Source organism: Octodon degus, unplaced genomic scaffold (genome assembly GCF_000260255.1).
Source record: "Octodon degus isolate 3935 unplaced genomic scaffold, OctDeg1.0 scaffold00006, whole genome shotgun sequence".
NCBI lineage: Eukaryota > Metazoa > Chordata > Mammalia > Rodentia > Octodontidae > Octodon > Octodon degus.
In genome coordinates, this window is record NW_004524582.1 from 21,628,247 (window position 1) to 21,639,550 (window position 11,304).

An 11,304-nucleotide genomic window follows, 5' to 3' on the forward strand; every position below is an offset into this window, starting at 1 on the left:
TAGGTAGTAAGTCCACGTGAGCCAGGTGGACGGTGAGCGCTTTCTCGGTATCTCAAGTAACCTACAAAGTTTTTGTATCTGAAATCTTTACACAGCTTTATTCTTAAAGGACTATATCAAATGACACATTTCATTTCTTAATTCCAGTGCATGGATGTTCTTGTTACTTTATTTTAATTCATGGCTTGTTTTCAGACATGTGAAAAAGCAGAAACAGAAATGTAAAGACTTGCATGATCATGGAACTTTATTTCTGGAAGTTACTATCTTAGAGATCGTAAGAGTAAATGATCTTACAGTAGCATGAGTTCTAATCTGAGTATGTTCAAAATTTGTTGCACATATGTTCAAAATATGTTCTCAGTATGTTCTGCATATGTCCGCCTGATTTGTTGTAAGAAGCCTTTTCCTCCACATGTGGGTTCTTGTGCGCTTGGATCCCTTCAGAAACAGTGCCATAACTGGCTCAGCTAGCAGCCCTGGGCAAGGCAGGGTGGGCTTGTCCCTTTCTGGGAGCCCTTGTAGGATGGCCAGTCCCACCAAAGGACATAATATTTTCTCGGCCTTCCAACACCTGGATGTTTGAAATGATAATCTAACTTATGTTGTGACTTTGCTCAGATAGGACCATAAGTCTCCTTTATCACCGCTGTGGCAAATGGAATGCTATAAAAGGGGAACTCTGCTGACGAGTTCTTTCTTTTCCTTTTTAGGGTTTTTTAAAATTCCTTCTGTAAACCAGAACGCCATTTGTGGGGGCTTTCCCTAGGTGCCCAGGGAAATTAATAACATAAAAATCAGTGTGTTAGTTTGCGTGCCAGGCACGTTATCTCATTTCGTTCTCACATCACTCAAGTGCAGACACTTAGGATTATCCTCATTTTGTAGATGAGGAAACTGTAATTTAGATCAGTAAGAAGCTAGCCGAAGGTCTGTACCACTTAGGGACAGAGTTTATTGTTGAAAGAAGCCCCGTTTCCCAAACGCATTATGTTGGGACACTCAGAAGCTATTTGTGTCATCAGCAGGTGCAGCCCAGCCCCCAGCCGCGCCACCCATGCCTGAGTTGCTGTGGGTCTCTGTCAGCATTTCCAGACATCTTTGTCTTGCTCTGGCCACTCTTAAATCCTTCCCCGAGGTCGTAGGCCATGGGCTGTCATTGTTTATTTAATCAGCTAGTAGTTAGTGAATGGAGTTCTTAGTGAATGTCATAAAGGTAAGCACACCTGTCAAGTCTCTATCACAATAAAATAGGTGATTGATCAATATGTTTAAATCATTGTGGTCCAAGAAGCAAAGCGCTGCTCCGTTGACCTCAGCATGTCTCTGCTAGCTATTTATTGTCCGCTTAGACAGCTGTGGAAAGAGGGCTTCCCTAGCAGGAAAGTGTCGTTCTCACCGCTGTGGCCTGGAGGGAGAGCGGCACTTGGAGCCTGCAAAGTTCTGAATAACTGGTCCTTTAACTGGGTAAAATGTGGCTCTTTTAATAAAGGTGGTAGTTCACTGAATCCTAGTTCTGTAATCCGTTGAAAATATTATAGTTGTGTACTTTGGAGCATTCAGATGTCTGGTAGCTTATGATATATATTCTGTTCATATTAAGAAATGTTACTGTCTCCTCTTTTTCCATACTTTGTAGATCATCTCTGGGTGCTGTTTCCAGATGTGTGTATGGTGGTTGCATCAGAAATAGCTGTGGATATTGTAAAGCATGCATTTATCACCAAGTTCAACGACATTACTGCAGATGTATGTATTCCTAGAAGCAATTCAGTGTTTACAATTTCCCTGGCTTCTTAATATCATAAAGTAGAATAATAAATTTAGGTTTATTACTTTTTTTTTTTTTTGATGGAACCAGGGATTGAACTCAGACCCTTGTGTTTGCTAGGCAAGCGCTTATTCTACTGAGCCATCGCCCCGGCCCCTAAAAATGATATTTTAAAATCAGAATTATAATTTTAAGTTTCTACAAGTTATTACAGTACTGAAAGCATGTTTTTCAATATTAAATAGTTCTAGAAATTTTTTACATTTGCCAAAGTAGGCACTTAGTCCCCTGAACTATCTTGCGGCCCTTCTATTTAAACATTGAGATTTATTTTGCTCCTTGTAGGTAGGTGGAAGTCTACCTCAGCCAGTAGTTGACAATGGAATGTAATTAGCTCAAAATAATTAATTATATACCACTAGTACTGTCATCCTTTATTTACATTTTAAAAATCATATAGTATTTACTTTAACAATTAGACCACCAAGCCCAGGCGTGGTGGTGCATGCCTGTAATCCCAGCACTCAGTAGGCTGAGGAAGTACGCTCATGGTGAGTTCAAAGCCAGCCTGGGCTACATAACAAGACACTCAAAAAACAAAACAAAAACTAGACCATCAGACCTTCTCTCTGGCCTGTCTCAGCGGCCAGATCAGTGCGCCTGGGGGTGGGCTTGGCATGGTATGTAGAGCCAGGGATGGAACCCTGGTCCTTGCATTTGCCTAAGCATGCACTTAGTCCCCTGAGCCATCCTGCCAACCCATTCTATTCTAAAGTTGAGGTTTATTTTTCTCCTTGTAGTTATAAATAGGTTCCTAAATTGTAGAAGACAAGAGCTGTCTATTTTTTCCGGTAGAAATGCATGAGCAACGTTAAAGGAGTTCTCTCCATTGTAATCATATTCTGAGGAGGGCCCAGAAATAGTGAGCTTGGGCTTGCTGCGCAGGCAGCAGGACGCAGCGGCACTTCCCAGTACGTTCCATATTCCACCGCAGGCCCAAAGGATCGGGTCAGCAGCCTTGGAGATTTTACTTTTGAAAGGTTGCACTTTTAATAAAATTCTAATACTGTTTTAATTCCAAAGATTTAAACAGCAATGCAGTTGTAGTTGCTAGTTACCATCGTTTACAGAGGACATAGTACTCTACGTAGAAAACCCTAAAAACCCCACCAAAGTACTGCGGGACTTAATCACCAAATTCAGAGGTGTAGCTGGACACGGAGTCAGTGCTCCAAAGTCAGTAGCCGTCCTGTACGCATGCAGCAAAGCCACCGAGAGAGAAGTTAGGGAACGCCACCTTTCTCAGTAGCACCCAAAAAGTGAAGTGCCTACCGACCAATCCAGTGAAGGAAGTAGATCTACATTGAAAACTACAGCACATGAAAATGGAGATTGAAGCAGATAGCAGAAGATGGAAGTTTTCCCTTGCCCTTGGATAGGAAGAACCAATATAGAGAAAATGGCCGTAATTCTAAAATTGTTATACAGTTTGATGATTTCATTGAGTTTCTGAATGCTATCACTGGGAAAAATACAATTTTGTACATTTTTTATAAAGCACCGATAAAGTGAGTTCATTTTGTCCTTTGGCTTCTTCAATACAGAATGATGCCCTTTTCATAGGTTGATTTTTCTCAACACCTGACATCAAAATTAATAGGCCCCAGTCAGGGATTTCACACAGTTTCTTAATGGAAATCGCAATTTACAAGTAGCCTTATGACTGCTATAGTAGTGCTACTAGGTTTCCTAACTCAATTTTCTATCTTGCTAATTGTTAGTAAACCATTTTTCCAGGAAGGCACTGTTAAAGTTAGAAATACAATATTAATAATTTTTAGGCTTTTCATTTAATTTAAAATTTCAAAAATGTTTTTATTTAAGACACTACTTAAATAGCTACTATTCCCAAAACCCTGCAGATCATAGTCATTGAATATTTATTCTGCTACGAAGAGCAGTCTTTTTCTTAAGAACTTCTGGCCATAACAGTTCAGGGGACTTGAGGCTGTATTATACAGGGAAGCAGAGAGACCACGTCCAGATGTCTGCTTGGTTTTAGCATCTGTTCTCGTTTAATTATTAAACATTATGTATTTGTACTTGATAACGTGTAGTATTTTTTATTTTCTTTAGGTCTACAGTGAATATAGAGCCAGCCTTGCTTTTGATCTTGTTAGCAGCAGACAAAAAAATGTGAGTATTTTATCAAAGACATAGACTGAAATTAACTGAACAGTGATTCAATTTAGCAAGGAGTATTAATTAAGGAAAATGTAAATTTTCTATCCACTTCTATAGTACACATTAAGTATTTACACAGTGACATGATATAATGTGTGGTATTTGCACCACAGCTCCAGTTCCACTGTTGTGTGTTCAGAGCAGTAAGATTTCCACATCATTTTAATGTTGTACGCCTCAGTGGCTTAGAACATTTGGTGGTAATGAGGGAATGTGCGACTCGACGTGCTGGCTGATTGCTCCAGCCCTGAATCTGTGTCCCTCTGCAGGCATACACCGACTACAGCGACTCTGTGGCCCGGAGGATGGGCTTTATTCCTCTCCCGTTGGCTGTTCTAGTAAGTCCACACTGTGGGGTATTTTTGAAGGAGATAATCATCATTATAGAACATTAATAAATGGGTGATCAATAAGATTATTTTAAAAGTACTTAATGTAAAAGTTAAAGGTAAATAACATGGAAGTAAAGTTTGCTTTAAGTTACAGCATTATCCTATTGGGAGCCATCCAGCAGCCAAGGAGTACTAAAGAATTGCTTATATAAATAGCTTTCCTAGCAGTCAGAAAACTCTTGCGTACTCACTTGGCAAAGATTTCTTTAAATGGATGTACTTGGTAATAGGCGTAAGGTGTCCCAGGACAGTAGTGTGGTGGTGATGTATATTAGCTCAGTATTTCTAGATACCAGCTTGACAGGATTGTGCTTTCATGCAGTCATTCCAACTCTAGGAATTTCTTAGGAGGGAATTATGGTAAAAGACACACAGGGACTGGGGGCCCAATCGAAGCACTGCAGTGGCGTTGGCAGCAAAAATTTTAGAACAAGTCTCTTGAAGTATGATGTGCCCAAACGAAAATGTCCTTGGTGTCTACTGAAGTGCCACTTTCACGGTTCTTTCCAAGATTTTTACATTGAAAATTCTTAGTCGTATGTTCTAAACATAACATATTTTTTAAAATAAAAATAGTCCTGAAATTTAAATCAGCCCAAGAAAAGGCTGTCAACTTCAAATGCTGTATTTCAGTATTCTCAGAACAGCCTTGCATCTGCCTGTAATCCTGTTAATTAAGATTTGGCGGCTGTGCCAGGACAAGTGGCACATGCCTGTAATCCAGCACTCAGCAGGCTGAGGCAGGAGGATTGCAAGCTCGAGCACAGCCTGGGCTACATACTAAAGAGCTGGTGACAGTGTGTGCATGGGATTCTGTTCCTCCTGGATTGTCTCATCTTGCATCCAAACAAACCATCTTTTGCCAAACACCCAAAGCTCTCCTGTAGAAGCAGCGCAGTGCAGGTCAACTAAAAAGCTTCTAAGGAGGGTGGCTGGAGGGCGCGCCAGCTCTGTGTCGGACCAGCTTTCCTGACTTTTTTGGATGATGGATTATTAATAAGTTTAATGTTACTTAGTTGTCAGTGTCACTTTGCAATCAACCACATCCTGAATATTTTCAGTTACAGTTATAGCTTATTATCTTGTAGTAATGCATGTTTCTTTTGCTGCAGAACAGAACAGGGTAAAAGAATACCAAGTATTTTGGAAAAATACAGATTTTAAAGAGTAAAATTTTGTAGTAAATATTGAAGACATTGGTAGAATATTAAATGTTTCTACATTTGTTCTCTGCAATTGAAAATATGATACATTCAAGGGCTGGCCAGATAGCTCAGCGTACTAAAGCGCCTGCTTAGGCAAAGTGCCGCGGCCAAGGTTTGATCCCCAGAGTGCCGCCGGCCTTGCCCGCGGGGCGCACTAAGGCAGCTGCTGAGACTGGGCGCCTGAGATCCTAGCGCTTGGGAGGCTGCAAACAGGAGGATCACTACGAGTCCCAGCTACATAGTGAGACCCTGAGCGCCCTGAAGGCCCTGCACCAAAGATAAAAAAGAAAAGAAAATATACATTCAGTTGTAAGGATAAAGCTAGATGGTCTGATTGATTTTTTTTTTAATCCTTTTTTTTTTTAGCATTGGTTTAATAAACAGTCATTTTTCCCTACTGGAGGCTGTGGACTGTGTCAGTTTTCTCATTTTGAAACTTGAAATACACAGTAGTCCATTCCCATACCTCATTTCAAGTGTACTTTTATTAAAAGAATTTCTTTAAAATCTATTAAAATTTAAGGCAGCCGAGAAGGCTCTTCCATGTAGTAACACTGTGAGGAGAGCAACTCCTGCCCCAGGTTTCCCTGTCCCTCCAGGGCTCAGCACAGAGGCACAGCCGTGCTTGTATCAACATTTGCCCATGACGGGTGTCACCAGACTGATTCCTTAGACTTCAAGGACAGTGCTGTCATTCCTGTAATTTTGTAAAAAGGATGACAGTAAGTGTTCTGCCATAATTATCCAAAAGTAACAGAAGGTTTTTGACTTTTAAACAATTGAATTTTAATAGTGTTTAGTTTTATTAAATAGCAAAAACCATCTAAGGAGAAAGGCAGAAATGAGGGAAACACCAGTTGCTTCCAGCTCTGCTGCGGACACGTGTAACAGCGAGTTTATTTGTCCTTCCTGGAAGACACTTTCTTACACTGTGAGCTGACTCACAGCTCTGCTGGGTGTGGGCAGAGGTGTCATCAGAGTAGTGTGGGACTGCAGAGGCAGCAGCAGTCCAGCTGCATCCCGATTTTCCTTCGCAACCCAGGCCCTGCGCAAGGATTTCTCACGTAGGCAGGCTTTGACGCGAACTGCTACCTCTAGAACTGCGCTGTCTGAGTGTGGTGAAGGCCACACATGTGGCCTGAGATGCCAAAAGCATCAGGGAGAAAGCTTGTGTTTAACAACTATTAACTCTGTGGTTGTGTGTTTTGGTTTGTTTCTGGCTAGCTCATCAGAGTTGTAACAAGTTCAATTAAAGTGCAAGGAATCCTGTCCTACGCCTGTGTCATACTCTTCTATTTTGGGTAAGACTGACTATTCTTGGATATGTTTTTAATTTTAGAGTATAAACATAAGATGTATTGGAACTTAATAGCACCTAAATCTCTGTGTACTCCATATACTTTAACTGTTAATGCATTTTTTTACTTTAAGCCACCTTTTTGTTCTGTTTTTTTGCTTAAGATTTTATTTTTTTCCTAAAAGAAGCTATTGTAGTCAACATTCTTCTGTCTACAAGCATCGTTGGCCGTCTGGGGTGTTTGCACATCTGCTTTTGTAGGCCCCTCGCGGCCTGTGGCGGACCACCCCAGAGGAGGCAGAGCGCAGTGTCCCTACCCACGGCATGCAAAGCTTCGCCTTCACCTCTGTTGGTTTTGAGTGGCTTCTGTTCTAGTTCAGGGCGACAAACAGGAAATGAATAACTGAAATATTTACGGTAGCTGTAAATGAAGAGAAGAAAATAACAACTTATATCAGTAGTTTTGCCATTTTCAGTTTTCTTCAGCTGTAAACTGATGATACAAGTAGACCTGCCTGGCTTCAGAGTATTTTACTATAGGAGGCTGGGAAGCTAGAGCTCGCTGTGGCTTGAGGGAGACGTGGTAGTTAGCGCCGGGAAGGGGTGAGCTGGGCGAGGGCTCAGACGTGAACTCCGAGGGAGGAGCTGGGCGGGAATGAGCAGAACAGCGCAACTTCGGCTGAGCTTCCCTTGAGTCATGCCTGGAGTGAGGTCTGTGTCGGGCCCTCTATGCAGCTCCAGCTCCATGAGGTGTGTGTTGTCCCTCTGGTCCCTGCACGCCACTGACACGCAGCAGGCACTCAGCAAGCTGCTTGTCGAAGCCGACGGGGCACAATTGCTTCCCGTTGTCTGCATGCTTCTTCTTCGAGCACTTGTGTTGGGGCTGCGCCTCCCAGGCCTGCTGCGCTGCCGCGTCCAGGCCTTATGGATGGCTGGGACGCCCACAGCAGAGAGGAGCTCTGATCCGATGCATGTCCATCCACGTGGACACACAGTCTGTTTCCTGTTATTAGTACTACAGTGCCACACAGGCTGAGCGTATGAAGAAAAGATACCCGTTTGGCTCGTGGTCCTGGTCTGTGATGAAGGAGCCACTTGTGGTTATGCCTTCTCGCTGGCAGAGCCCAGGTGGAGAGCACATCGCAGGCCCAGCACGAGAGCCCAGGAGTGCACACCAGGCCCTGCACCAGGCTGTGACAGCAGGTCCCTTGGAGGTCGCTCACTCACTACAGATCCACTCACCTCTCTACTCCCTAGTGGGAATTAAATTCCTGCGTGACCTGTGGAAGGGACAGGCCATATTTAAACCATAGCACTAGATCCTGCTGTCTTTGTGCAGTACACATTCTTATACCACTCCTTAGAGTCCTTTGCATTGTACTGTGTTTATCACATGGAGTTCCCATAATGTCTCCCATCTTGGTTTAGCAAGCTAATTGTTACAGCATTTTTATATATAAATGAGCCGGGACGTGAGACGTGCATGTACCGTCCCTGGCAGCCTCTGTAGTTGGCACTGCCTGGGCACAGTTCATAAGCGGGATGCAGTGTCATTTGCATTACTGGCGCCATCTGCGCAGTGTCACCTCTCCTCCCACATTCCCCACTGGCACCATCCACTAGGCCCCTGTGCCCACCCTCTCCACATCCTGCTCCCTGTGGCTCTGAGTAATTCCGAAATACTCTCCTTCACAAACTTTCTCAAAACCACTTGGCCTCGTGGCCTCCAGTTTTTCATGAACCCCAGCAGCATCGCCACCCTGCTTCTCCTACTCTGGCCATGGAGGAAGGAGACTCGACACAGCTACCCTGCGTGCACCCCGCAGTACCCAGGCACCTGGGCAGGTCCGGGGTCACTAGAGAAAGGCTGGCGAGTGCCCTGCCCTGATGTCACTGACATTCTAGGGACCAAGTCGATGTCAGCTAAAAAAGCAGTTATTTCTCGAGTGACAGGTAATCATGTTAGGAGGAGAAACTTGGGAATGTGAGGGAAGGCTCATGTGGAAGCCTGAGCCCCTGCCTGAGGAGGGTGGGCATCGTGGGCTCCCCCTAGGAAGGTGGATTCGGCGGAGGGGACACCGGGACCCAGGCCTGATGGGAGCCTCGGGGCACAGGAGGGGATGGCACAGGGGCTACGGGCCACCACCCCTTCTTCCCTTGTTTTGACTAGTACTGGAGGTCTCCGGTTTAAGTCTGCTATCATGTTCTGTAGTAAGCCAGATGTCTATGACAGCTTGTTCCTCCAGAACTTGTTGTCAGATTTACATCATGTTCCTTAAAACATGAAACATCTTTTAACCCCAAATTCTCCTTCTGTAAGTACAGATGTCTAGCAGTTTATCTCAATTAAAGAAACTCAGATTTGACATAAATGTTCTTAATTAGAAACTTAACAAGAGCAAAATATAGAAATGTAAGGAAGTAGGGCCTGATAGGGGTTTTGGTATATGATGACCCTAAATTAAACATGATTTTTCCCTTTTTCTCTTCATTTTATGGCACTGGGGATCAAACCCACAGATTTCACGCTGCGCTGCGCCCTCAGCCCTTTTACTTTGATATGGGATCTAAATTTATTTAGGGATTGGGTCAATTTTACTTTGAGATGAGATCTACATCCATAAGTTGCCCAGGTTGGGCCCACACTTGGGATCCTCTTGCCTCAGCCTCCTAGAGTGCTGGGATTGCAGGCGTGCACCACCATGCCCAAGTCTGAATTACACACTTTTAAGGCCACTTACAATAATGTCTTTTGCTGAAGAACTTTAACTGGCACGTAAAGACCTTTACAATGTGTTAATCGCTGCAGTAGGATGTCGCTGGCGTCAACAGGAGTGAGGTGGCCGGCCTGCCAACGCCGCCCTGCGGAGGCTGCTCTGAGCACCGTGCCCCGCCCTTCTGCTGTCAGCTCTGCTGGCTGGGGAGCTTGCCCAGGTGCTGCGGGAGTCCACAATACCCCTGGCCCAGGGCCGGCCCTCTCAGCGCATTCCCTCCTCCTGCCTGCGGCATGGGGAGCAGGCGATGACAGAGCCAGGGATCATCAGCTGGTGTGGAGTGCTGTGCTGGGTCTGAGGGTGCCCTTGCGTCTGGTCCCCTGACTCTGCCCCCCTCTCCTGCACCCCATGCCTTCTAATCTGCCGGCCAGCCAGGAGAGGGCACGCCAGTAGGGTGAACTGCAGCAGGGCTTGTTTCTGTTTCTGGTTTTAGGTTGATATCCCTTAAAATACTTAACAGCATTGTGCTGTTGGGGAAGTCGTGCCAGTATGTGAAGGAAGCCAAAATGGAAGAAAAGCTGTGTAACCCTCCCCCGACCAGCACTCCTGGCAAGCCCTCCAGCACATCCCAGAGCAAATGTAAATCCTCACAAGGTATGTCAGGTTGTTGGTTGTCTGAACCCTTGCTAGTGAAAATCACCTTCCCAGCAGTAGCTGCGCTGCAGAGCTTTGGTTCACTTCACCTGCTCTGTGCGAATATTAGTTGTCATCGTGAGTACACACAAGAGTGCAGGAAGTTCTGCAGTTCCTTTGTTGTTCAGATGGGTGTGGAGCATTGGTCACACACCAGCAACAGGACGGGGCAGTGCCCCTGCTTGGGCAGCATCCTCTGGACGTCTGGTGGCAGAAGTGAGCAAGCATGTCCTGAGGCTGAGCAGCTGGGCAGGGCTGAAAGGGAGGTGAGGTGGGGAATGGGAACCCCTGCTGGGGAGGTGGCACTGAGCGGTGCTGCTTGGTGTCCTGGAGGACAGGAAAGGCCAGGGGCCTTTTGCAGGACCCTGGAGAGAGGCACTAGGTGGGGACTGTGGGACCACAGAGCGCTGGGCTCACACAGGGACCTGCAGGCATCCTGAGGACCTTGGCTTTGACTCGGACCTTGACAGGCGCAGGGCAGAGAATGCAGGAGCAGCAGCATGAGGTGCTGGGGTCTGCGTAGTGTCCTGCTCAGGCCCTGTGGGAATGGCAGGGACCTGGGGGAGCTGCCTTCCTCCGCAGCCGGCAGGGCTAGAGCAGGAAGGACAGGCTGGGTTCCGGGTGGGTCCAGAAGATCTGAAGAGAAGGTTTGCTGGTGATAAGGCGGTGCAGCAAGGGGAAGAAAACATCTCGTGATGGTCTGTTAGTATGGAGCTGCCGAGTGCTGGGTCGCAGAGGAAGTGCTGTGCATCAGGTCATGTGAATGGTGGCTTTAGGGCCTCCTTTCCAGAGGTCAGATGGCACAGTGGGAATCCGAAGGCAAGGGAAGGAGAGGGCGGGAGAGCATCCCCAAGGTGACCGTGCCTGAACGACTATATTGCAAGAGGGAGAAGAGGGCCCGGTGAAGACAGGTGGGCAGGAAAGGCCCTTAGCGCAAGGCAGAGCCAGGTCACCCCTGCAGCCTGAGAAGAGCCCAGTGCAGAGCTTG

At 45.7% G+C, this 11,304-nt stretch overlaps 1 protein-coding gene across 4 annotated transcripts in view; it reads left to right on the top strand.

The window, feature by feature from the left end:
* Nucleotides 1-11,304, top strand: part of Tapt1 (transmembrane anterior posterior transformation 1) — a 70,090-nt gene that overhangs the window by 55,323 nt on the left and 3,463 nt on the right. For all 4 annotated transcript variants that reach the window (XM_023699510.1, XM_023699501.1, XM_023699518.1 and 1 more), the window contains 5 exons: nucleotides 1,640-1,749; nucleotides 3,908-3,967; nucleotides 4,285-4,353; nucleotides 6,837-6,913; nucleotides 10,117-10,277. In XM_023699510.1, coding sequence (XP_023555278.1) covers nucleotides 1,640-1,749; nucleotides 3,908-3,967; nucleotides 4,285-4,353; nucleotides 6,837-6,913; nucleotides 10,117-10,277 — 477 coding nt within the window. The remainder of the gene's footprint in view (nucleotides 1-1,639; nucleotides 1,750-3,907; nucleotides 3,968-4,284; nucleotides 4,354-6,836; nucleotides 6,914-10,116; nucleotides 10,278-11,304) is intronic.